The following is a 26,726-nucleotide window of genomic DNA, read 5'->3' as shown; positions in this document are numbered from 1 at the left end:
TCTCTTTTCTCAAAAATAATAAATAAACATTTGAAAAAAAGATGAAGTATAGGTGGGGGGGTGGAGAATGAGGTGGGTGTTTACAAAGAGGAAATAGCCTATGGGAAGACTCAGAGGAAAGAGTGAATATGTCATGTTTTACAAAATATGACAGGAGCACAGTGTGCAGGGCAGGGCAAGGCAAAAGAGAGAGAATGGGAGAGAAGAAAGAGAATGAGGCTTGGAAAGATGGGGGGTGGACAGCAGGACCTTGCTAAAATTTCAGTACTCCATCCCAGAGCAGTGGGAAAGCTTTGAAATATGTAAACATTCAGGATTAGTGTTTTAAAAGGATCCCTCAGTGAGGAAAAAATAGACACTTTTTGGAGATGTTTAGGATATAGTGAGATAGTACTTGAGAGGAGGAGGGAGTGGGGAAGTGTGGAGTCAATGATGGTACTCAGGTTTGGGGCTTCACTGATGGATGGATAATTATAGTAGTCACAGAGAGGAGGAAATTCAGGTATACGGAGAAAACAATGGTTCAGATGTGGACATGCTGATTTGGAGGGACCTCATCTAAGCAGGGTGTTTTTAAGCAATTAAAAATGCAAATCTGCAATTTACAAGAGCCTTCTGAGCTGGTGATACAGCTTTGGAGTCATTGCCTCTGGATGTCAGTGTAGATTGGGACTTAAATTTCTGCTTCAGGAATCAGAGACCTGGGTAGAGCCAGGCCTAGCTATTGACCTGTCATGCATCATTGAGTAAGTTACTAAACCTTTCCAAGTAGATAGGTGGCAAAGAAGGCGTCTCTTATGAAGTGATATTTGAGCAGAGACTTGAAACAGGGATGTGGCATAATTTCATCAACACTTTTGAAAGATCACTTTGGGTGCTTTATGGTGAATGGACAGTAGGAAAGAAGACTGAGCAGGGAAGAATGGCTGGGAGGTTGTGGAACTCACTAGACACATACAGGAGTAGCTGCTGTACCCCAGGGGACGCTATTAAGAAAGTGAAAAGAAAACCTAATGAATGGTGGAAAATATTTGCAAACAATGTATCTGATAAGAGATTAATATCCAGAATATATAAAGAAGTCATATACTTTAACAACCACCACCAACAACAAAAACAAAGAACCCAACTCAACAACAGGGAAAGGACTTGAACAGACTTCTCCAAACACCAACAACATGAAAAGATACTGAACATCACTAGTCATCAGGAAAATGCAAATCAAAATCACAATAAGATACAGCTCCACACTCAAGAAGATGTCTATTATTTTAGAAATGGAAAATAAATATTGGTAAGTAGGTAGAGAAATTGGAACCCTTGTACATTACTGGTAAGCATGTAAAATGGTACAGCCACTGTGGAAAACAGTACGGCTCTTCCTCAAAAAATTAAAAATAGGATTGTCATAGGATTGAGCAATTCCATTCCTAAGTATGTACACAAAACAACTGAAAGCAGGGATGTAAACAATACTTGTACTTTCAATGTTAATAGTTGCATTATTCCCAATAGCCAAAAAGTAGAAGCAACCCAAATGTTCATCAACAGATTGATGGATAAATAAAATGTGGTATATGCATACAGTGGAATATTATTCAGCCTTAAAGAGGAATGAGATTTTCATAGATGTTACAACATGGATGAGCCTTAAAAACATGCTAAGTGGAATAAGCCAGACAAAAAGGGACAAATATTGTTATTCCACTTGTAGTAAGTGCCTAGAAGAGGCAAATTCATGGAGACAGAAAGTAGAAGTTATCAGGGATTAGAGAGCTGCTGTTTAATGGATACAGACTTTCTATTTAGAAAAATGAGAGTTCTGGAAACAGATAGTGTTGATTGTACAACCTTGTGAATGTACTTAATGCTGCCGGATTGCACAATGTTGTATTTTCATGAAAGAAAAGTAAATTAATTAGTCTAATTATATTCAGTATTTTCTGAGGATTTTGTCGACTATCTGATAACTTTTTTATATCCATTTTCTCGTGGACTCAAAAGTCATATTTCTCAAACTTGGACTCATACCAAACACCTTAGTAAATATTTAGCAGTCTAGTTACTCAGTTTCAGGTACCAATTAAAATGTTAATTGCTGAATCAGTTTTTTATGCTTCCTTCCTTTCTTTCTTTCTTTCTTTTCTTAGGGAGGCATACTTTGAAATAATAGTCCTTCTGAATTACCTTCCAGGTGCTGTTAAATTTTCTTGGGTGAAGGTGTCTATTCCAGAGGGTGCATAGTTCCAGATGATTTCCTCAGCAGCGATGTAGTAATGCCTGACATGTTTCCCAAGGATGCTGTCCTCTGATGAAGGCTTGTTACAGTCTTGTACCTGGAAAAAGGCCTGCAGACCAGCTGAAAATCACATGGAAGGAGACAGTGGTTAATGGAGCCAATGTTTCTCCCTCCTATTGCCTTGTAAACACCGCTGATGAAATGACAGATGGAAACTGAAGAAATAGACAGCTAGAAACAATATTAAAAATGATACTAAACAGTTATAAATAAATTACTGATAGAAAATTTGAGCAGTAAAGCTTCTCCTTATGGCACAGAGAAGAGATATTAAGCACTAGTATTTTTCAAAAAATATTGTACCAATCTTTGTGGGGTTTCACTTGGGATGTCTTTCGATGAGAAACAAAAAAGGACACATTAAAAGACAAGTAATAAAGAGAGACTTTGCCATATTTTAAGGGACAGGGTGGAGTGGAGGAGGGGGAATAGAATGAGCATATATTATTACTGTTCTTGGACAAAACAAAATGGCTATGTACCTGCTGTGCTGGGTCTTCTGAGACCAAGGTGACATTTAATAGTGAGATTATATTTGAAGGTCAGAGTAACATGCCAAAAGACCCAGATTAAAGCTAGTTTCTTCAGGAGATCAATATTACAAACTAGTATTTTTCAAGAACAAGGAATGTTCTTATGTTGAAGAGATGAAGGAGGTATTTAGCAAGTTAAACCAAGGAGTAGCTGGACTCAAAGAACAAAGTTGGTTGTGTCTGATAGAACCAAATTAAAACAAACAACAAACAAACTACTTTTCAGCACAGTATATAAATCTTCTGGTGTTTACAATATTGTGTATTTTACAAAGCAAAGAAGTTGTATATACTTCTCAGTGTATACCTATACTTTTAGGACAGAAGAGTAATTCAGGGCCAGTTATGCTTTTTCTCAAATTAATATATTTTCATATTTCATTATTTTGTAAAATTCTAGTCTTTCAGTTTTTTTTTATATTATGATGCATACCATCATAAGAATAAAATTAAATTACCAGTTCAAAGCTCAGATTATTCTAAAGATATTTAACTTTTAGATTCTTTTTAAAAAAAATTTTATTTACTTTTAGATTCTGATTCCCAGTTATCACCCCATTAGTAGTGTAACAGATACATGACTCTTTTTTTGGCCGAAAGCTCATTTCAGGTAAAGATGCCTTACCTTTCAGGTGGTTTAGATTCTGACAGCTAAGCATCCATTCTCCAGGACTCTGGGCCACCATAAAAGCTTCAAAGAGGGTAGCAGGAAAGAGATTGACTGTATCAATACGGTAGCCCTTATTAGTCAATACTTGGCCGTGGAAGAAAGCTGAGTGCACATCAATTTCATTACCCATGCCAAAAAGATACCATTTTACTTTGTCTTCTGCACACATGGAGAGTCCTGGGAGACTTCCAAAAGTATATCCGTTCACAGCTGTAAGTCAAGATCAGTGATTGTGATTAAAAACATTGGTGCCTGGGATGGTAATAGTTATCTCTATAGAAATAAATATCAATTTGGATTGGAAAATACCTGGCACATGTACTGCTATTCCTTCCTCCGTACCTACATCAGACATTGCTTATCAATGATAGCACTCTTATTTTGGACCTGAATCCAGTCTCAGGATTTTTGTCAACACATTAGCAGATGAACACAACAATGAAGATGAAACCTATTTTTTCTGTTATAAGCTATACACATTAGCTGTGTAGCTGTGTATTAGTATGTGTATATGGGTATTTGTAAATATAATGTATGCATATATATGTGCATATATACAAAATGTACACATGTTAGAGTAAATTTTAGAAAGACTGAAGGTTATTTCATAATCAATCACATATCATGTTGATAGTGGTAATATTAATTTCAATTTTTTCTTTTTGCATGTTAGGACTTTGCTGATTTTCTGCAGTGAACATGAATTCCTTGTGTCATAAGAACACAAGGAAAGCTTTTTTCTTTTTTTAGAGATTATAAGTCAAAATTGGAAGAGATGTGACGGCAAAAAGAAGAAATCCAGGGGAAGGATAGTAAGGACCAGTACAAGAGCCACAAAGACCTAAAAATTCAAAGGCAGAATGGCCCAAGACCCTTTAAAGAAACCAAGGGGGACTTTAATACTCCACTTACAACAATGGATAGATCATCCAGACACAGAATCAATAAAGAAACAAGGGCTCTGGATGATACATTGGATCAGATGGACTTGACAGATATATTTAGAACTCTGCATCCCAAAGCAGAAGAATATACTTTCTTCTCAAGTGCACATGGAACATTCTCCAAGATAGATCACATAATGGGTCACAAAACAGCCCTTCATAAGTATACAAGAATTGAGATCATACCATGCACACTTTCAGACCACAATGCTATGAAACTTGAAATCAACCACAGGAAAAAGTCTGGAAAACCTCCAAAAGCATGGATGTTAAAGAACATCCTACTAAAGAATAAATGGGTCAACCAGGCAATTAGAGAAGAAATTTAAAAAATATATGGATACGAATGAAAATGAAAATACAACAATCCAAATGCTTTGGGATGCAGCAAAGGCAGTCCTGGGAGGAAAATACATTGCAATCCAGACCTATCTTAAGAAACAAGAAAAATCACAAATACAAAATCTAACAGTACACCTAAAAGAAATAGAAGCAGAGCAGCAAAGACACCCCAAATCCAGCAGAATAAGAGAAATAATAAATATCAGAGCAGAAACAAATATAGAATCTAAAAAAACAGTAGAGAAGATCAATGAAACCAAGAGTTGGTTTTTCGAAAAAATAACAAAATTGATAAACCTCTAGCCAGGCTTCTCAAAAAGTGAAGGGGGAGGACCCAAATAGATAAAATAGAAAATGGAATTATTACAACCAATCCCTCAGAAATACAAGCAATTAACAGGGAATGCTATGAAAAATTATATGCCAAAATGTCAGGGAAGATGGTGGTGTAGGAGGATGCTGGGCTCACGGCGTCCTGCGGATCACTTAGATTCCACCCACACCTGCCTAAATAACCCAGAAAACTGCCAGAAGACTAGCAGAACGGATTCTCCAGAGCCAAGCGTAGATGAGAGGCTCACGGAAGAGAGTAGGAAGGGTGGAGAGGCAGTGTGTTCTACACGGACTGCTGGGAGGGAGCCGGGGTGGAGGGGCAGCCCGCTGGCAAAGCAGAGCCCCCGAGTCTCGCTTGCAAAAGCAGAGGGGCCGGACAGAGTGTGTTCTGACAGGAAGCGGGACTTAACATCTGGAAGGTTATAAGTTAACAGCTCTGCTCGGAGAACGGGAGGGCAACGGGAGGGAGAGTTGTTGAGTCCCGGACGACAGAGCTCAGTTTGGCAGGGAACAAAGGGGCTCACCAGCGCCATCTCCCTCGCCCATCCCCCAGCCAAAATCCTGAAGGGAACCAGTTCCTGCCAGGGAACTTGCTTGCTCCACGCAAACGCCCAACACTGTGCTTCTGTGGATCCATCCCTCCGGCGGGTCTGACTCCCTCCCGGTGCGGCAGGGCCCCTCCCGAAGCAGATCTCTGAAGGAAAAGCGAGATGAGCCTGCCCCTCCCGCCCCTGTGCACCTTGCCCATCCACCCCAGCTAATACGCCAGATCCCCAGCACCACAAGCCTGGCAGTGTGCAAGTAGCCCAGATGGGCCATGCCACCCCACAGTGAATTGCGCCCCTGGGAGAGGGGAAGAGAAGGCACACACCAGTCTGACTGTGGCCCCAGCGGTGGGTTGGGGGCAGACATCAGGTCTGACTGCGGCCCCGCCCACCAACGCAAGTTATTCAAGACAGCACAGGGGAAGTGCCCAGCGGTCCCACACCACTCCAGGGACTATCCAAAATGACAAAATGGAAGAATTCCCCTCAAAAGAAACTCCAGGAAATAGCGACAGCTAACAAACTGATCAAAAATGATTTAAACAATATAACAGAAAGTGAATTTAGAATAATAGTCATAAAATTAATTGCTGGGCTTGAAAACAGTATAGAGGACAGCAGAGAATCTCTTGCTACAGAGATCAAGGGACTAAGGAACAGCCAGGAGGAGATAAAAAATGCTATTAATGAGTTGCAAAATAAAATGGAGACTACCACAGCTTGGATTGAAGAGGCGGAGGAGAGAATAGGTGAACTAGAAGATAAAATTATGGAAAAAGAAGAAGCTGAGAAAAAGAGATAAAAAATCCAGGAGTATGAGGAGAAAATTAGAGAACTAAGTGATGCACTGAAGAGAAATAATCTACGTATAATTGGTATTCCAGAGGAGGAAGAGAGAGGGAAAGGTGCTGAAGGTGTACTTGAAGAAATCATAGCTGAGACCTTTCCTGAACTGGGGAAGGAAAAAGGCATTGAAATCCAAGAGGCACAGAGAACTCCCTTCAGATGTAACTTGAATCGATCTTCTGCACGACATATCATAGTGAAACTGGCAAAATACAAGGATAAAGAGAAAATTCTGAAAGCAGCTAGGGATAAATGTGCTCTAACATATAAAGGGAGACCGATAAGACTCATGGCGGATCTCACTACTGAAACTTGGCAGGCCAGAAAGGAATGGCAGGAAGTCTTCAACGTAATGAACAGAAAAAAATATGCAGCCGAGAATCCTTTATCCAGCAAATCTGTCATTTAGAATAGAAGGAGAGATAAAGGTCTTCCCAAACAAAAACTGAAGGAATTCATCACCACTAAACCAGCCCTATAAGAGATCCTAAGGGGGATCCTGTGAGACAAAGTACTAGAGACATTGCTACAAGCATGAAACCTACATACATCACAATGACTCTAAACCCATATCTTTCTATAATAACACTGAATGTAAATGGACTAAATGCACCAACCAAAAGACATAGGGTATCAGAATGGATAAAAAAACAAGACCCATCTATTTGCTGTCTATAAGAGACTCATTTTAGACCTGAGGACACTTTCAGATTGAAAGTGAGGGGATGGAGAACTATCTATCATGCTACTGGAAGTCAAAAGAAAGCTGGAGTAGCCATACTTATATCAGACAAACTAGACTTTAAAGGCTGTAACAAGAGATGAAGAAGGGCATTATATAATCATTACAGGGTCTATCCTCCAAGAAGAACTAACAATTATAAATGTCTATCACCAAATACAGGATCCCCCAAATATATAAAACAATGACTCACAAACATAAGCAACCTTATTGACAAAAATGTGGTAATTGCAGGGGACTTTAATACTCCACTAACAGCAATGGATAGATCATCTAGACACATGCTCAATAAAGAAACAAGGACCCTGAATGATTATTGGATCAGATGGACTTGACAGATATATTTACAACTCTGCATGCCAAAGCAACAGAATATATTATTGGATCAGATGGACTTGACAGATATATTTACAACTCTGCATCCCAAAGCAACAGAATATACTTTCTTCTCGAGTACACATGGAACATTCTCCAAGATAGATCACATAATGGGTCACAAAACAGCCCTTCATAAGTATACAAGAATTGAGATCATACCATGCACATTTTCAGACCACAATGCTATGAAACTTGAAATCAACCACAGGAAAAAGTCTGGAAAACCTCCAAAAGCATGGAGGTTAAAGAATACCTTACTAAAGAAGAGTGAGTCAACCAGACAATTAGAGAAGAAATTAAAAAATATATGGAAACATACGAAAATGAAAATACAACAATCCAAACGCTTTGGGATGCAGCAAAGGCAGTCCTGGGAGGAAAATACATTGCAATCCAGGCCTATCTCAAGAAACAAGAAAAATCTCAAATACAAAATCTAACAGCACACCTAAAGGAAATAGAAGCAGAACAGCAAAGACACCCCAAACCCAGCAGAAGAGAAATAATAAATATCAGAGCAGAAACAAACAATATAGAATCTAAAAATCTGTAGAGCAGATCAATGGAACCAAGAGTTGGTTTTTTGAAAAAATAAACAAAATTGATAAACCTCTAGCCAGGCTTCTCAAAAAGAAAAGGGAGATGACCCAAACAGATAAAATCATGAATGGAAATGGAATTATTACAACCAATCCCTCAGAAATACAAGCAATTGTCAGGGAATAACATTAAAAATTATATGCCAACAAACTGGACAACCTGGAAGAAATGGACAAATTCCTAAGCACCCACACACTTCCAAAACTCAAACAGGAAGAAATAGAAAATTTGAACAGACCCATAACCAGTGAAGAAATTGAATCAGTTATCAAAAATCTCCCAACAAATAAGAGTCCAGGACCAGATGGTTTCCCAGGGGAATTCTACCAGACATTTAAAGCAGAGATAATACCTATCCTTCTCCAACTGTTCCAAAAATAGAAAGAGAAGGAAAACTTCCAGACTCATTCTATGAAGCCAGCATTACTTTGATTCCTAAACCAGACAGAGACCCAGCAGAAAAAGAGAACTACAGACCAATATCCCTGATGAATATGGATGCAAAAATTCTCAATAAGATACTAGCAAATTGAATTCAACAGCATATAAAAAGAATTATTCACCATGATCTAGTGGGATTCATTCCTGGGCTGCCGGGCTGGTTTAATATTCTCAAATCCATCAATGTGATACATCACATTAATAAAAGAAAAGATAATCCTGTCAATCGATGCAGAAAAAGCATTTGACAGAATTCAGCATTCTTTCTTAATAAAGACCCTCGAGAAAGTCGGGATAGAAGGAACATACTTAAACATCATAAAAGCCATTTATGAAAAGCCCATAGCTAATATCATCCTCAATGGAGAAAAACTGAGAGCTTTCCCCCTGAGATCAGGAACACGACAGGGATGTCCACTCTCACCACTGTTGTTTAACATAGTGTTGGAAGTGCTAGCATCAGCAATCAGACAAAAAAAGGAAATCAAAGGCATCAAAATTGGCAAAGATGAAGTCAAGCTTTCACTTTTTGCATGATATTCCATGTAGATGACATGGAAAACCCGATAGACTCCACCAAAAGTCTGCTAGAACTGATACATGAATTCAGCAAAGTCGCAGGATATAAAATCAATGTACAGAAATCAGTTGCATTCTTATACACTAATAACAGAGCAACAGAAAGATAAATAAAGAAACTGATCCCATTCACAACTGCACCAAGAAGCATAAAATACCTAGCAATAAACCTAACCAAAGATGTAAAAGATCTGTATGCTGAAAACTATAGAAAGCTTATGATGGAAACTGAAGAAGATACAAATAAATAGAACAACATTCCGTGCTCATGGGTTGTAAGAATAAATATTGTTGAAATGTCAATACTACCCAAAGCTATCTACACATTCAATGCAATCCCAATCAAAATTGCACCAGCATTCTTCTTGAAGCTAGAACAAGCAATCCTAAAATTCATACGGAACCACAAAAGGCCCCGAATAGCCAAAGTAATTTTGAAGAAGACCAAAGCAGGAGGCATCACAATCCCAGACTTTAGCCTCTACTACAAAGCTGTAATCATCAAGACAGCATGGTATTGGCACAAAAACAGACACATAGACCAATGGAATAGAGACTCCAGAATTGGACCCACAAAAGTATGGCCAACTAGTCTTTGACAAAGCAGGAAAGAATATCCAGTGGAAAAAAGACAGTCTCTTTAACAAATGGTGCTGGGAGAACTGGACAGCAACATGCAGAAGACCATTCACCATTCACAAAAATAAACTCAAAATGGATAAAGGACCTGAATGTGAGACAGAAAACCATCAAAACCCTAGAGGATAAAGCAGGAAAAAACCTCTGTGACATCAGCCGCAGCAATTTCTTACTTGACACATCTCCAAAGGCAAGGGAATTAAAAGCAAAAGTGAACTATTGGGACCTCATGAAGATAAAAAGCTTCTGCACAGCAAAGGAAACAATCAACAAAACTAAAAGGCAACCAACGGAATGGGAAAAGATATTTGCAAATGACATATTGGACAAAGGGCTAGTATCCAAAATCTATGAACAACTCACCAAACTCCATACCCAAAAAAACAAATAATCCAGTGAAGAAATGGACAGAAGACATGAATAGATACTTCTCTAAAGAAGACATCCAGATGGCCAACAGGCACATGAAAAGATGCTCAATGTCACTCCTCATCAGGGAAATACAAACCAAAACCACACTGAGATATCACCTCACGCCGGTCAGAGTGGCTAAAATGAACAAATCAGGAGACTATAGATGCTGGAGAGGATGTGGAGAAACGGGAACCCTCTTGCACTGTTGGTGGGAATGCAAACTGGTGCAGCCGCTCTGGAAAACAGTGTGGAGGTTCCTCAAAAAATTAAGAATAGATCTACCCTATGACCCAACAATAGCACTTCTAGGAATTTACCCAAGGGATACAGGAGTGCTGATGCATAGGACCACTTGTACCCCAATGTTTATAGCAGCACTCTGAACAATAGCCAAATTATGGAAAGAGCCTAAATGTCCATCAACTGATGAATGGATAAAGAAATTGTGGTTTGTATATACAATGGAATACTACATGGCAATGAGAAAGAATGAAATATGGTCTTTTGTAGCAACGTGGATGGAACTGGAGAGTGTTATGCTAAGTGAAATAAGCCATACAGAGAAAGACAGATACCATATGTTTTCACTCTTATGTTGATACTGAGAAACTTAACAGAAACCCATGGGGGAGGGGAAGGGGGAAAAAAGTTACAGAGAGGGAAGGAGGCAAACCATCAGAGACTCTTAAAAACTGAGAATAAACTGAGGGTTGATGGGGGGTAGGAGGGAGGGGAAAGTTGGTGATGGGCATTGAGGAGGGCACCTGTTGGGAAGAGCACTGGGTGTTGTATGGAAACCAATTTGACAATAAGTTTCATATAAAAAAATAAAAATAAAATAAAGAAACCTAGGATCACTATTCAAACTGGGTGGTCCTAGAGATAAGATAGAAATTGGTTCTGGGAAGCACCATGAATGTATGTGATACAACAGAGGTACAACCAGACCTATCCAGACTAGACCTTGAGTATCTTTTTCTAACATCTATTTTGTTAGTGCATAACAAGGGCAGGATTGAAGTATAGACAGGGGACCTTCCAGCCAGAAATAAACAAAAGTTGGGGGGAAAAATCTGTACTTTGTTAATTAGTTTGTTTTTCTGCTTTGGTAGTTATTTTTGTATTCTCCGTTTCTGAGTAAAGGTAATTTTGAAGAAGCTGAATACAAACAAACAAAAAGCCATACTTATTGGTCTAGTTGGTGTTAAGAGATTTAATTTCTTATGCAAATTCTGAGGAATAGACAACCTTACTAAGCTCATTATTTTGAGTCTGAGAATTAAGGAGGAGCCTAGGCAGTAAAGAAAGCATTTCTAGAAGAAATAAAGTAAATTAAAAGATAGAAAAAGAATGATGCAGAGGGACAATGTATATATAAAAGAAATACCTTTTAGAACTGTAGTTTGAGGTATTTTAAGTATAGTTCAATGCTTTATGATGTAAAGATAATTTTCAGCATTTAGTTTAATAATTTTAGGCGGCCTCAAATAAATTTTAGAATGAGTTTGGAAAATAAACAAACATATAAATAAATATAACATACGTATACATTAAACCAAAATTGATGATGTTTTCTCCTTATTAGTTTGGGAACAATTTGGTGTATCCAGTTTTACCTGGCACAGAGTTTTGATTTGATCTGTTTAGCTAAATATGAAGTTGCAGGTTTAATATGCTTTCTTATCAGGGCCAGAGATTAGAAACATACTACTTATTCATGTGAAAGAATAGATCTAGCAGACTTAATGGATCAAGAAAAATAAGATTAAGTTAACACGCTTTCTGTAATCTTACAATACATCCTGTTACTCTCTTGGAAATCTTCGTTATCTTCCTCAACTTTCTCTGGTTCAGAGCAGTAGGTTTTAATGTTGTCATATAGGTACCAGCTGAGATTTTCATCCACCACAGAAAACATCAGCACAAATTCTTGGTCAATATTTTTTTCTTTTTCTTGATCCAGAGAATCTGAAGTGAAAATTACTATTTTAGTAGAAGTTACTCTTTAGCATGTATTTTTAGCAGGTGATTTATAGCTTTAAAATTTTACTTTTCTAATACACCCCCAATTTGGATTTGTCACTTCTGTTTTACAGATGGAAACACCAGGAAACTTTATGTTCAGTATCCTGAGCTTACAGATACTCATATATCTGGATGCCCATTGACCACTTAACTATTCAATGCTTTTTTGGCAAATGAGAAGGTTGGAATTCAAAGTTGTGTGTGTATCTTCTGGTGCATACATCCACAAACTAAGACAGTAAGTCTTTGAAGGTAACTCATTCTGTTCAAGTGAGAATTAGCTTTCAAGCTCCTTTTTTTTTTTTAAGTAGGCTTCAAGCCCAATGTGTGGCTTGAACTCAGGACTGTGAGATCAAGACCTGAGCTGATGCTTAACTGACTGAGACACTCAGATGCCCCTGGATTTCAAGCTCTTGAGCTGCATTGTCTTTTTCATGATGCTGGAAATAGTTACTGTGATATTATATTTACCAACGCAATGCAGGTAACTACAGATCTAACACCATGGAGTGCCACTAAGGGAGTCACTTCTGGTAAAGTCACACATCTCTTCAACACCACTGTTGGAAACTGGATACAGCAAACCTATCTTCCAGGAGAGCATGTTTCTTGCAGCGTAGTAATGGGTGTGAATACTTGTTCCATTTATTTCTTCTTCTTCTCCTACCCTGTTGTTTTCCCCTTTTTATCTAGATTCACTCCTTCTCAACCTTACCTACTCAGTCATAACACAGAAGATTTGACTTCTATGTTAAAAAACAAACTCCTCTGTCTCTTGCCTGTTGGTCATACAATGTGAGCAACAATGAAAAAAATTTACCTTTTTTACAGAATATTAAAGGTCCGATGAGTCCTGAGGCGATATCTTTTGGAGCATCAATGTGGGAATGGTAAATCCTGGTCACACAATTGCTATCTTCCTCACCAGGACTTTGCTCTTCGGTGGCGTTCATTACATATGTGTACTGCTCACCAGGATGCACTTTGTCATCTGCTTTGTGAAAATCTGTGGTGTTATCAGGATAGATGGCCCCTAAGAAGCAATACACAGTGAAGTTACAAAGTGAATGTATTTGAACTTAAAAGAGAGAATAGATGATTCATTAATTTATTTGGCAAACGTGTATTCAACTTGTAGTATGTGCCCCTTTGGGAATGTAGTGATGTCCTATTTGAACACACAAGCGTGAGAGGCTAATGACTAGGGGGTCTGGAAGCTTCACCAAAAATTTGATTGTTATTTTTTAACTTACTGAATACTTACTGAATCCTAAGGGAGTAGTAATAGAGCATAGTGACTTCTGGTTTGCAGTGTAAAGAACCACTTTTGCTCTGGGGTCATGGTATGGAAGTATGAACAAAATGGCTACTCTCTCTTATCATTTGAGACATCTTATAGGATGTCAAATTTCCGCCCATGAACTAACTATGGATTTTTAAAAATTCTGTACTTTTACTTTTGGAAATTTCCAAAAATACGTAAATGTTGAGGAAACAATATGATGAACTTCCATTTACCCATCAACCAAGCTTTAATAATGATAAACTCAAGACCAATCCTGTTTCATCTACACCCCCACCCACTCTTAACCCCATCACCATCGAATTAATTGTAAAGCAAATCCCAGGCATAATATCATTTCACTAATAAATACCTGAATATATACCTCTAAAGGATAAGAACTGTTTTTTCCTTTAACATGAAGACAATATAACTACCATGCCTTAAAAATGATTAATACCCTACTATGCCATGAATTTGTAAAAAAGAAATAAGATGGCAGTCAGCCTCTAAGCTATGAATGTAACTGTTTGTTGCAGAAAAACAAATAAAAATATATGGTCAAAACATTCACCTTCTAAAGCAAAGCCTCTGTAAAAAAGAAAACTAATAATTTTAAAGCTCTAATTTTATCTTAATTTCCAAACTTAATCCTTGTAATTTCAATTAACATGGTCTCCGCATTTTTGCTTATAATGCCTGACATTCATTGAGCTATTACCATGTACATCATTGTCCCTATTTTATATATGAGGAAACTGAAGCACAGAGAATTTAAGTAACTTAGCTGAGATCATTATTCAGCCAGTGAAAGACAAGGCTGCACTTGAAGCTTTGTCTATTACTTTCAAAGTCCTCACTCTTATCCATAACAAAACCCCACCTCTTTTTATCATTATCATCAACAAGTACTAAAATGATATCACAGACACCAAACCTATTCTTTGTTCTTCCTGTACCATCTTTAAGGTTTCTAAGTCCTACATTCAAATGACCTTTCCGTTAATTGTATCTCAGATGCGGCTTTGGGGTCATCCAGCCACGTGTACCATTTGACTGATGCAAGAGACTACTCAGACTGCCTTAGGTAGGACAGAGTTAATCCAGAGTTAGGATGGTACGTGACAGTGACCACAGTATGGTCACATGTAGGAACTTTAGAGTTAAGACAACCCCTATCTTGAGTCCTGTTTCTTCCCTCTGGATGTTTGCCTTTTCTAGGCCTTCATGCACATTGCCTAGTCCTCTCATTCTCTTTGGCTGGCGAGTTGCCAGGCACTGGTAGGGAAGTCCCAGCTCTCGCTGCCTCTCACTGTATAGTCTACCCAAGAGTTCTTTCACACAAGCAAGTGCAACCAAGGGAAACACAGCATAGTAACACACTTACACATCTTCTCCAGGAGGGGAGGCCATAATCTTAGATGTTAAAAAAAAAACAAAAAAAGTGCTCCTACTGAAAATTACGAGGAAATTCCAGCTAGAATATGAGCTGAACTTACCCTCATGTTCCTTATGGTAAGTTACTCCATGTGGATGGAAAGTGTAGGGCCTAGAGGCAAAGTTTTTTAGGTGAACATAAACTTTATCTCCAGTTTCAGCTTTGATAACAGGGCCTAAAAACCCCAGCCAGACAGGTTTTTCTATAATTGTGCTAAAAGTTCTGTCTGTGTACTGAACATAAAGGGCCTTCTTATACAACCTTCCAATTCTATCTGGGCCATTTTGAAGGTAGATATCTGAATGATGCCTGCAAAAGAAAAGAAGACAACTCTATCAGAAGCCATCATTTCTGGGGATAACATTATAACATCTCATGTAATTAAAGAGAAATTAATGACCATATCACATCAAATGTTTGCCTGTTATTGTAGGGGTGCTTCCAAAAATGAAGAGGTGAGCTGGCACTTACCCTCCTATTTTAAATATGTGAGGCGTCCCGCATCAGGTGTGATAGCAGCGAATCATGTGTGAAGCCACCATTAAAATCTGGTGTATCTCACCAGACTATTTTTCTACAGGATTTTTATGTTACAATACAGAAACATTATGAAGTCGAATACAAAGTGAAAGTAAAATGTTAGGGTAAAGCAGTTAAGACCTTACTCATCTATTACTCTTTCAGCTACCGGAAGAAAATGAGTTTATAAGCAGTTAGTCCAGATATTTGAGACTTCAGAGTGTGTATATATTTTGCTTTCCTAAATACATAAAATTAGTGATGCTATACTAATCCTACATTTTTTATTTCCTTTAGCAGCACTAAATCAAGATCGGAATTGATGTGTGCAGTGTATGTGGGTTTTAAAATTACCTTTGGATGCAAATTACCCTTATGTTCTTTTAATCCCTTGCTACCGAAAATGTTTGACTAGTGAATGTTTATATTCTGCTTTGTGGCTGATTAATAGTTGCTCGAAACTTTTCTAAAAATGTTAGCAAAGTAAATTGTAGTGCGGGGCGGGGGTGGGGGAAAAAAGGAAGAAAAGAAAAGGGAAGAAAGAAAGTGGGTTTGGTGATCACACTTTTAAAGTGATTCTTAGGCTGTCCTTAACAGAAGGCTCTAAGTAGCTCACTGGGATCTGTTGGTGAGTAACAACATCTACCCATTTAGGAGGACTCACCGAAAACCTGGACTTTGGCAAGCCCCTCCACAAATGGGATCTCCTCCGATAGAATAAAAAGTGCTAACACTCAGGCTGATGATCTGGGGGTTGTGCTTCTTCCTGTGAGTGTGTGTGCTGTGGACTTTCACCTCAGGGATCTTTGATGCCTCACCATTTCTTCTTAATTCCTGTGGAGCCAGCTGATCTGACTGCAGGATAAACTTTGTCTTGTCTCCTCAGCTGTAAGCTCCTCGGAAAGAGTGAGAAATACTTCTCCTTTTTGTCTTCAAGACGAGAGGAGGGCTTGTCTGGAAGCTCTGAACTTCCCTTGCTGCAAAGTTTAAAGGCCCAGTTTTTCAAAACTCTAGAGCTGTAGCCCAATATTTCCTAAGTTTTGATGTGCATAGGAATCTACTGAGGCCCTTGAGGAAATGCAAGCTCCTGAGCCCCAGCCCCATTTATTCTGATTGCTTGCTTCTGGGGCAGGCCCAGACGTTCATAGTTTCTAACAAACACCCAGCTGTGTTCTATTGCAGGCAGGCCGCTCTGGGCTCATGGGTAACCTGAGCGGGAGGCTCCGAAGTGAAGGAAAAGAGAGCTGCCTAATCCCAGAGGCAGTGGGATTTCTTGGGACTGTGAGACAGAAGGGTGGCAGGTTCTGTTTCCAGGCCATATCCTGGTGGCGGCCAGATCTCTGTTGGTATAGTTGCATCCTCATCCAATTAAGCCTGAGTGCCGGAGGCAGTGGTGGTCCTGGAGGCTGAGTTTGAGTGGCAGCAGGTGTTGGAAACAGCAGAGCACCACGCACTGGACTGACCAGAGGACATCGATCATGAGGATCTCATCGTTGGCACCACATACCAAGGACCCCACTTTTCCTGGATTGTGTGAACTCCAGGATTCCAGATTGTTCACCGAAAAATGAACCCTTTTGATGGGAAGGGGGCCAAGCTGGAAGTTAGAAAAACAAAGAGGCATCCTTTGTTTTATTTCTCTCAGTTGGTTCCATTTTCTAATTGTTGTGGTTTCCATTTTGTTAGAATGAAATAGAAAAATGGATTCAGGAAGGCTCAGAGAGACTTCAAGGGCATCCAAATGCATGGGAAAACAGGACAGGGGTGTGAATTCTTCCTCTAAAACTGCAGCATTCGTATTAACAGAAATGGTCTTAACAAGTGGATGGTTTAACAACAACAAATTCTGAGGCACTGAAGACCATTGAGATTGAAAGCAGATTCCTGCAGTACTCAGTGCTGCAAGGAGGTTAGCAAGAGTACAGTGTTAGTCTGGCATACGGCTGTAGCAAAGTTCACAGCGCAAAGACAATTCCTCTCTAGTCACCAGACGACCCTGGCCCGCTCAGTCTTATGCAGGCCCATTCACATCTGAGGGTGACTTTTCTCCAACATCTCTTATTGCTAGGAGATGAGTCCTGGTGATATTTTATTTAAATTTGTTTTAATGTTTATTTTTGAGAGAGAGGGAGAGAGACAGAATGTGAGTGGGGCAGGGGCAGAGAGAGAGAGAGAGAGACACAGACCCTGAAGCAGGCTCCAGGCTCTGAGCTGTCAGCACAGAGTCTGACGCAGGGTGAGAGGCCACAAACCGTGAGATCATGACCTGAGCCAAAGTTTGATGCTTAACTGACTGAGCCACCCAGGTGCCCCTCCTGGTGATATTTAAATAGAGATTCTAATCTTTGTTCTAAAATGCCCTGTTGAGGGGCGCCTGGATGGCTCAGTCGGTTAAGTGTCCAACTTCAGCTCAGGTCACGATCTCGCGGTCGGCGAGTTCGAGCCTCACGTGGGGCTCTGGGCTGATGGCTCAGAGCCTGGAGCCTGCTTCCGATTCTGTGTCTCCCTCTCTCTCTGACCCTCCCCCATTCATGCTCTGTCTCTCTCTGTCTCAAAAATAAATAAACGTTTAAAAAATAAATAAAATGCCCTGTTGATACACATTTTACATAGGTCAAAGTTTTAAAATAGCCCTCAAATTCTTTTTTATTGAATTTTTAAAAGTGTATTTATTTATTTTTGAGAGAGAGAGAGAGAGTGTACAAGCGGGGGAGGGACAGAGAGAGGGAGAGAGAGAGAATTCCAAGCAGACACTGCACTGTAAGTGCAGAGCCTAAGGTGGGGCTTGAACTCATGAACCGTGAGATCATGACCTGAGCCGAAGTCAGAGGTTCAACCAAATAAGCCTCCCAGGCGCCCAGCCCTCAAATTCTTAAGGCTTCATTCAATACAGTGTGTATTGATACTTTCTGAACATGACTCTGAAACATTTGGGAGTATGTCACGTCCTGTTCCAATAAAATTCAGTGGGCTTTGCCAGAATGCCTTCACTGCACATTTCTCCCATATTAATCACCTCCTGAAACAGGACAAGCATTGCCCAATCTTCAGGGTACACTCTTTGTACACAGATTTGGGGGAGGCAAGAATTGCTTTTAAAGTAGTTGATCTGAAGTTATATTCAGAGTTTTTAACATTTGGAATTGCTTTTATATACACGGCAGTATGCAAAATATGTTTCCCATCTTGTTTTTTTTTTTTTTAAACAAAATGAACTCTTGACCAAATTGGGAAATATTTCACATCATGTGATACTTTGGGGGAGGTCTATTTGATTATGTGCTGTCTACAAAGGAACATCAAAGGATCATTAGGAGGTGTCTATTTAATTTCAAGGGCACAGGAGCACCTGGGTGACTCAGTCAGTTGAGCGTCAGACTTCAACTCAGGTCATTAGCTCACAGTTTGTGAGTTCAAGCCCCACATCAAGCTCACTGCTCTCAGCGCAGAACCCCTCTGTCCTCCTTGCTCTCTGCACCTCCCCCACTTGCGCTCTCCATCTCTCAAAATAAACATTAATTTCAAGAACATAGTGTGGGGACTAGGGTCAGTTACTGGAAGTTTGCAGTAAGTTTGCCAGTTATTCAGTCAAAAGAATCTATTATAATTGTTCTTTGAATCAAGCAAATAATTCACGTTAATTGTAGATCTTTCTGTTGACAATTGTAACATGCTCTTTTCTATTCATTACAAAGATATTGTCTCCCTCTCAGTAATCATATCCCACCTTTTTATCCCCCCATCTTCTAGAATCCTATAGCCAACTCTTATAATTTCTGGCAGATTCAGACTCAGAAGTGAGTTTTTAATGGTAGTGGAATTTAAAAAAAATTTTATACTGACTCAGTAAGATGATAATAAAGTTACATCTTTCCATAAATTCAGAATGTACTTGAATGGTCTTGGCTTATGTTTAGACTTGATTACTGAAATGTCGGTAATGGGAAAAGTTTCTGGATTCTTGTCTTCATCGGTTGAGACACAGGACATTAGTTTTCCATTGCCAAATAACAAATTGTCACATAGTAGCTTAAAAGAACACCCACTGATTGTTTCACAGCTCAGTGGGTCAGAAGTCTGGCATGGCATGACTATCTTCTCCGCTCAGGTTATCACAAGGCTGACATCAAGGTGTTGGCTGGTCTGAGCACTCATCTGGAGGAGCTGGAGAAATCTGCTTCCAAGCTCATTCAGGTTATTGGCAGAATTCAGTTCACTGTGATAGTAGGATTGAAATCCCCACTTCCTGGCCAGCTGTAAGCCAAGGACCTCAGCCGCCTCCTCAGGGCCACCTGTATTCCTTCTCAAGTGGCGTCTTCTATCTTCAAGTTAGCAGCAGTTTGTTGAATCACCTCAAATCTCTTTTCTTCTTTCTCTTCTTCTTCTAGAGAATTCTTTGGTTTAGATTAGGCCCACCCAGATCACCTCCCTATTTTAAAGTCAACTGCACCACTGAATATAACACAGATCACAGAGTATTCACTCACCATACAGACAGGTTCTGGAGGTTTAGGGCCACCTCTAACATGGTGGATTAGGAGATGGGGCCTTTGGGATGCACTTAGGTCATAAACATGGAGCCCTCATACATGGGATTAGGGCCTTATAAAACATGCTCCAGAGAGATTTGTAGCTTCTACCATGTGAGGACACAGTGAATAGGCTACTATAACCAGGACTAACCAGCAAGAGAGCTCTTACTAGAACATGGCCATGCTGGTACCTTGACTTTGAATTGCTCAGCCTCTAAAACTGCAAAATACATTTCTGTATTCTTCTGTGGTATTTTGCTATAGCAGCCCGAAGAAACTAAAACCGCTGGACATGCTGGTAATCAGACACAAAGAAGGGAGAAACAAGTTGCTACCTAAACTCATCTATACAAAAAGTTTAGCATAGTGTTGGCGAAATTGCTGAATCTGTGTTCAACAGTCACAGTTAGATGTAATTGAAAAAAAAAAAAAAAGATCACAGGCAGAGTGAGCAGCGCCATCTAGAGTCCAAAGATTCTAGGCTGTCCTTGAAGCCACGGATGATCAAACCAATGTTGCAAAACCTCCCTAAACACAGACAAGACATAAGAATATTTAAAACCAAAGGAATCCTCTGACCCCCACCTCCCCTCCCCATTCTTTTTTTTTAAAAAAAATTTATGTTTATTTATTTATTTTTGAGAGAGAAAGACAGAGAGCGACCACAAGTAGGGGAGGGGCAGAGAGAGAGACACAGAATGTGAAGCCGGCTCCACGTTCTGTACTATCAGCGCAGAGCCCGACACGAGGCTCGAACTCACGCAGAACCCCAACTCACAAACTGTGAGATCATGACCGAGCCGAAGCCGGATGCTTAACCGACTGAACCACCGAGGCGTCCCTCCCGGCCCTGTTCTTAATTAACTCCCTCTCTCTTCTGTCTTCTCTAGCTTCTGGTATTACAGACTTCTTCATTGAAGCATGATTGGAGCAATGTCTTGCACTTCGCTTATGCTCAGTAAAGCTGATTTGATTTTTAATCATGAGTAATAGCAGAAGAATGGTGGATGGGGGCTTGGAGTAAAGCAGACTTTTTTTTTTTTTTAATGTGTCTTGTTTCCCTATAGAAACCATGTATAATTTACATTGTATTTAATCAGGGAAAATCTTGCATTCATACAAAATAATTTGAAGTCATGAAAATAGGTCCTATTCCTAAGAAGAGAATACTACCTCAAAACCAGGTTTAAAAAAAATATTGTAGGATGTATTAGTTTTGTTTACAATCAGTTATTTTTAGGTCAGAAACTTTGCTTACTGTATATCACTAAATTAATAATTTAACAGATATTATTAGCAGCTATTTATTTATTTTTTACTGTGAAAAATGTCAAACATACATAAAATGAATGAGAATAGCATATATCCGTCAATAGAACCAACAATTATGAAGATTGGGATACTTGTTTAGCTATTTTTAAAGATATAATCTTAGCAGCTGATTGCCATTGGGTTCATTTATGCTTTATCAGCATTAAAATGCATTTTAAAAAAATTTGTAATGTTTTTATTTATTTTTCAGAGAGAGAGAGAGAGAGACAGAGCATGAGCTGGGGAGGGGCAGAGAGAGAAGGAGACACAGAATCTGAAGCAGGTTCCAGGCTCTGAGCTGTCAGTACAGAGCCCAATGCAGGGCTGGAACTCCTGAACCGTGAGATCACGACCTGGGCTGAAGTTGAATGCTCAACTGACTGATCCACCTAGGCAACCCTAAAATGCATTTTTAAAAGTAGTAAACATGGGGTTTAGTGATAAATGTTTAATTGGCATTATTAAGACTGATGACCTCAGTATAAACGTCATTATAAAAACATCAAGAGCTATACTTGTGCTTTTCTATATTGTATGGTGACTATTGCTTGAAATAAGAGGGCTTACACCTGAAACACGAAAACATTTAAGTTACACAGAGGTTTTTTTGGCGGGGGGGCATCACAATAGCTATCTCACATATTTTGTGCATGTCTGATGTACCTCGCATTGTACTAAGAGCTTTACGTGCACCCACTCTTCAAAGAACCCGATAAGGTAGTTTTGTTATCTCCATTTTCCAGATTAGCATGCTAACGCTGAGAAAGAGAAACTTAATTAACTGCGAGTCAACTAACAAGTCTTAAGCACAGTCATGGTTATTAAAATTGTATTTGATTTTTATAAATGATGTTTTAAAGGATTAAAAATCATTTTAGTCTTACCTGCTAATAATCAATAAGTGGTATAATCAACATAACATTTTGTACTGTTGTTATTTAAATTAAAGTACTTCTGCACAAACAGACAAGAAGACTGAACCCTGGTGAAAGATGCAATATCGACCGGAGGAGGTAATAAGCCCACACAGATCCCCCAGGACCAAGGGGAAATCAGTCGAGCAGCCTTCCCACCCCACCCCCCACCAAAACGTGCCCAGGAATTTAGAGGAGTTTTATTAGTTTCCCGGATTTCAATTGCACATTTTGCAGTTTCCATATACAACAAATTAATAAAACATTTTATCTTCTTCCCTTTATTTTTTAATTGATAACTTATAAATTTGGTCTGTACACAATAAAAATAGTGACTTACCTGTCAACTGAAATTAGTCTCTTTTCCCCATTGTCAGGCGCATAGTTCCAAGTTGTTTCGATAATCCCAATGTAGTAATGTTTCTCTTTCGCCCAGGCTGAGTTACTATATAAAAGTAGAAAAAGACCCAGCAGCAAAATCTTCATTTTTTTTTTCCCTCGTGCAGCCTGAGAAGCAACAAAGTGAAATCAGAAGCAGGCAATTTTATAAATAAGGCTTTCTTCCTTTATTTGCTTGATTGACACATCTTCAGGTTGCACAAAAGTAAATTGTTTCGTAAAAGCAAATAACGTTTCCCACTTCGGCTCAGTTCTCGTAAGCCCAGAGGGAAAAAAAAGGTTTCTGTTGCCAGGCTTCTCTGATTACAAATAAAAAAGCCAACAGTTATTGTTGGAGCCACTAGAGTGTGCATAACTCTGCTTTCCTCCATTTGTTGTGTAAATTCCAGGAGGGCAAAAATCATCTCTAAATGCTCCCTTTGTTCCTCGAACAATATGCCACAGTACAGTGCTCTGCTCGCAGTGAACTGTTAATAAATCATGAGGAAATTAGGCAAAATGGATTAAAATGTGTCACTCTTTACTTTTGAAATGGCTAACAATACTTGATTGCAACTTGATGATATGAAGTGCGATATTTAGCATGCCAAATTTAAGTATCTCACAATAAGAATCTTATTGTGAAAGATTTATCTATTTTGTATGCTCTTAACACATCTGCATAGAAAGTTTGCCAAATTATTCTGCATTACTATATGCAAAATAACTAGCAGAGCATAACAGGGGGTGATAATTCTGTTTTATCATTAAAGAAAGCAGACATAAGTAGATCTGTTTTCAAAGGCAAAGGTTGGTCTTAGTAAATAGGGGTTTATTACCCTAAGTGAATACAAGTTTATTAACAGAAAATCCTGGTTGTAACACTGCACATTTTGTGTTAATATAATCCTTCAATGCATTTTATGTATTTGTCCCAAGTTATTTATAGAAATAGATTGACATAGGAGAAAGAACCCTGATGTTTGCATAATTCATTGATTTAATAAGTATTAGTGAGTGAGCCCACTGTGTGCCAGACCCTCTTCCAAGTGCTGCAGATACAGCAGTGAATAAAGCAGACATGAAACCCTACCTTCATCAGCTTATGTTCTGCTTTCAAGAGACTGGTATTGTACAAATGAAGAGAGAACACAGCTAGTATTAGCAACAAGTGCTATGGAAAAAAAAAATCAGAGAAGGACAATAGTAAGTACCAGGGAAGACAGCAGGATGAAGATCAAAATCTGATGGCACCACGTCATATCAGGCAAGAAACTTAACCTCAGTTTCCTCACCTGTAAAACCTCAGTCTGGGAGGACTATTGTCCGAATGGTAATTGAAATGATCTACTAAGTTAAGGCATAGAAATACTTCTCCCACCAGCTTATAGTAATCTTAAGTAATTGCCCTGATACAGAAAACTGAGTTCCAATGCTCGGTATGTCCCAAGACCTCCTTCTAGAGCCACCTTTAACTATTGTGCCCTCATGTCCACTGAGAGGAACACTGGCCAAAATCTGTGCCTTGCAAGATGCTGTTTCTTTTAAACATTGGTGTCCAGAGGGGCTCCTATTCCCAAATGTTCTACTTGGAGGGGACATCATTTAGCAGTTCATACTCCCAAAGGGAGAATGGCACAAAGCCACTGTATGAGCCAATAGCTTTCCGAGCATTTCCTTCTTTCTCATTCTCTACTCCATGCTCAAACTCAGCCCTGAGAGATGGGAGGACGGTGATCAGATCACAGCAATAATCCCTGAAGTCACTTTTTTCAGTAAGTCTACCCCATTCCCACCAAATTAATTAATTAATTAATTAACACACACACACACACACACACACACACACACACGCACACGCACACACACACACGCAGCTCAGGTAGTACTATGGAGGGCTCCAGAATGTATACTTCTAGCACCACTTATATTGGTGGTGAAATGAAATGGTTAAACAGTAACACTCCTGACCAGTGGGAGTAAATATTTTATGTTGCAATGCAGAGAGGGTCAGGAAGTCCACATTCTGTCCTGTTTTGTGACAGTTACCCTTCCCATAAAGCTGCTGAGTGGCAGGAAGTAGGGAGAATGCGCTGAGCCTCAGGACTGTCTAAATAAGCACTGTGGGCTAATAAGCAACCAGCCATTGACAGGGTCATTTAACACTGCAAATCTTACAGTGATTCCAGAGCTGGTACTCAAAAGTGAACTTTGAATAATGCTGCAATTGAGAATTTCTGCACTCCACAAATGTGTCACAGCAGCACAAACTGGGGTGACACAAGAAGAGCAGAGGGCCCACCAGGAGAGGCTTAGCTGACTTGGAGCATTGCAAGAAAGAAGAGAAGAATCTAGACAGGACCAAGTAGCTTATCCACTTGGCTGTGTCTGTCAGAAGGTTGTTATCTCAGAACCTGGGTATAACTTTGTAGTTTGCTATAAATAATCACTGCATACTTAGAGTTACATCGCACAAATTTTAATCATTTTCCACAATTTCTTTCTTCTTTCTTTCTTTCTTTCTTTCTTTCTTTCTTTCTTTCTTTCCTTCTTTCTTTGTTGTTGTCTGAAAGATTTCTGGATTGGGTGAGTCTTACGTGCATTTAGCAGTTAAGGTCCTGGGGCTGATAATGGCTAAAATCAAGGAAGCTTTTGTTTTATTTCTGTTCTGGCAAGATTTCCTGCTTATACCCCCCAGATTCTTTTTGGTTGATCCATGAAGCTTTTAACATGATAAATCAGAATTATTGAGAAACAAACTGCCAAGGACAGTCTTTCACTCTGTGACAGCAGGAAACACTCACTATAAAATAGCAGTCTGTTCATGACCAGTCAGACCACCATGATGTTATCTTTTTACAGGAAATTGTGCAACTCTGGAATGTTATCGGCAAGTGGGGTCACACGAAGAACTCTGATAACCAGCCCCCTGACTTGAACTAGTATAGCACTGGCTTGGCTGATCTTCTCCTCTACTGCTCAGTTCATGACTATTTAGAGAGTGTCACATAGATGGGGCTCTGGTTGCTCCATCCCCTTTGGCTGCCCATTAGTGGGTCAAGGTTAGGCTCATCACCTTCTGGCAGGTAGAGGGGTCACAGGCGGGGGAAGAGAAAGCCTAGATTCTAATCCCACAAAAGCCTTTCTGGTGTCGATGTGTACATTACAATGGAGGAGATTTGTTTTTTAATGGCATTATATTTTAACGGCCATTCTTGTTTTCTTACTACCATGAACAATGTAGAAATCAAAGCATATGATTTATTAGCAGTGGAAGAGAACCAAAATAGTAGAATCACTTTGTAATTATTTTTTTAATGTTTATTTACCTGTGAGAGCGAGAGCAAGAGAGAGAGAGTGCACGAGAGTGGGACAGAAAGAGAGAGAGGGAGACACAGAATCTGAAGCAGGCTCCAAGCTCTGAGCTGTCAGCACAGAGCCTGATGTGGGGCTCCAACTCACATACCACAAGATCATGACCTGAGCCGAAGTCCAAGGCTTAACTGACTGAGCCACTCAGGCTCCTCTAGAATTACTTTTATAAAAGATTAAAGAATAACTTATTCACAAGGCTTAATTACATGCAACTTCAAATATGTGACTTTCTTCCTCTCTTGCCATGTTGACCCCATTCCCTCTTGCTTCTATTCCATGCGGGGGTAATACATTCTGTATAGCTCTTATCACTTTGAAATCTGCCTGGGTCTTAATTTACAAAAGATAATGACACATTGGTGATGACATAAAGAGGCCAATGTCACTGAAAGAAGAGTTACAATTCCCGTAGAAACAAGAAGCATGAACATTACACAGGGTCACGTGGGGAGGCAACAGAGTTGTTCAGGAGGCAGAAGTAGAGACTGGGGAAGCATAGGCCACAGCCTTTATTGGGGTTTGTGTGGGAAAGGCGAGGCAGGGCAGAGTAAATAGCTTATGATTGGCTAGTCTGAATAATCATAATGGACTTTGGGGCATAGGAGCTGTCTCTAGTTGTTTGGTACTTGGCTCAGATTGATTTAGGG

The 26,726-nt window shown here is 39.4% G+C and overlaps 1 protein-coding gene across 2 annotated transcripts in view; it reads right to left on the bottom strand.

The window, feature by feature from the left end:
• LOC106975216 (ceruloplasmin) overlaps positions 1-23,122 on the bottom strand; it is a 73,386-nt gene extending 50,264 nt beyond the window's left edge. Inside the window, exons 1-6 of one of the 2 annotated variants that reach the window (XM_015072528.3) lie at positions 22,667-23,122; positions 15,112-15,359; positions 13,151-13,363; positions 12,100-12,273; positions 3,458-3,712; positions 2,188-2,359 (exon numbers count right to left, since the gene is read on the bottom strand). In XM_015072528.3, coding sequence (XP_014928014.3) covers positions 2,188-2,359; positions 3,458-3,712; positions 12,100-12,273; positions 13,151-13,363; positions 15,112-15,359; positions 22,667-22,812 — 1,208 coding nt within the window. In that variant the 5' untranslated portion in view covers positions 22,813-23,122. The remainder of the gene's footprint in view (positions 1-2,187; positions 2,360-3,457; positions 3,713-12,099; positions 12,274-13,150; positions 13,364-15,111; positions 15,360-22,666) is intronic. The other variant, XM_015072529.3, reaches the window with a different exon arrangement.
• Between the last annotated feature and the right edge of the window lie 3,604 nt (positions 23,123-26,726).

This window comes from Acinonyx jubatus, chromosome C2, assembly GCF_027475565.1.
Source record: "Acinonyx jubatus isolate Ajub_Pintada_27869175 chromosome C2, VMU_Ajub_asm_v1.0, whole genome shotgun sequence".
NCBI lineage: Eukaryota > Metazoa > Chordata > Mammalia > Carnivora > Felidae > Acinonyx > Acinonyx jubatus.
This window is presented reverse-complemented; position numbering and strand designations above follow the sequence as displayed.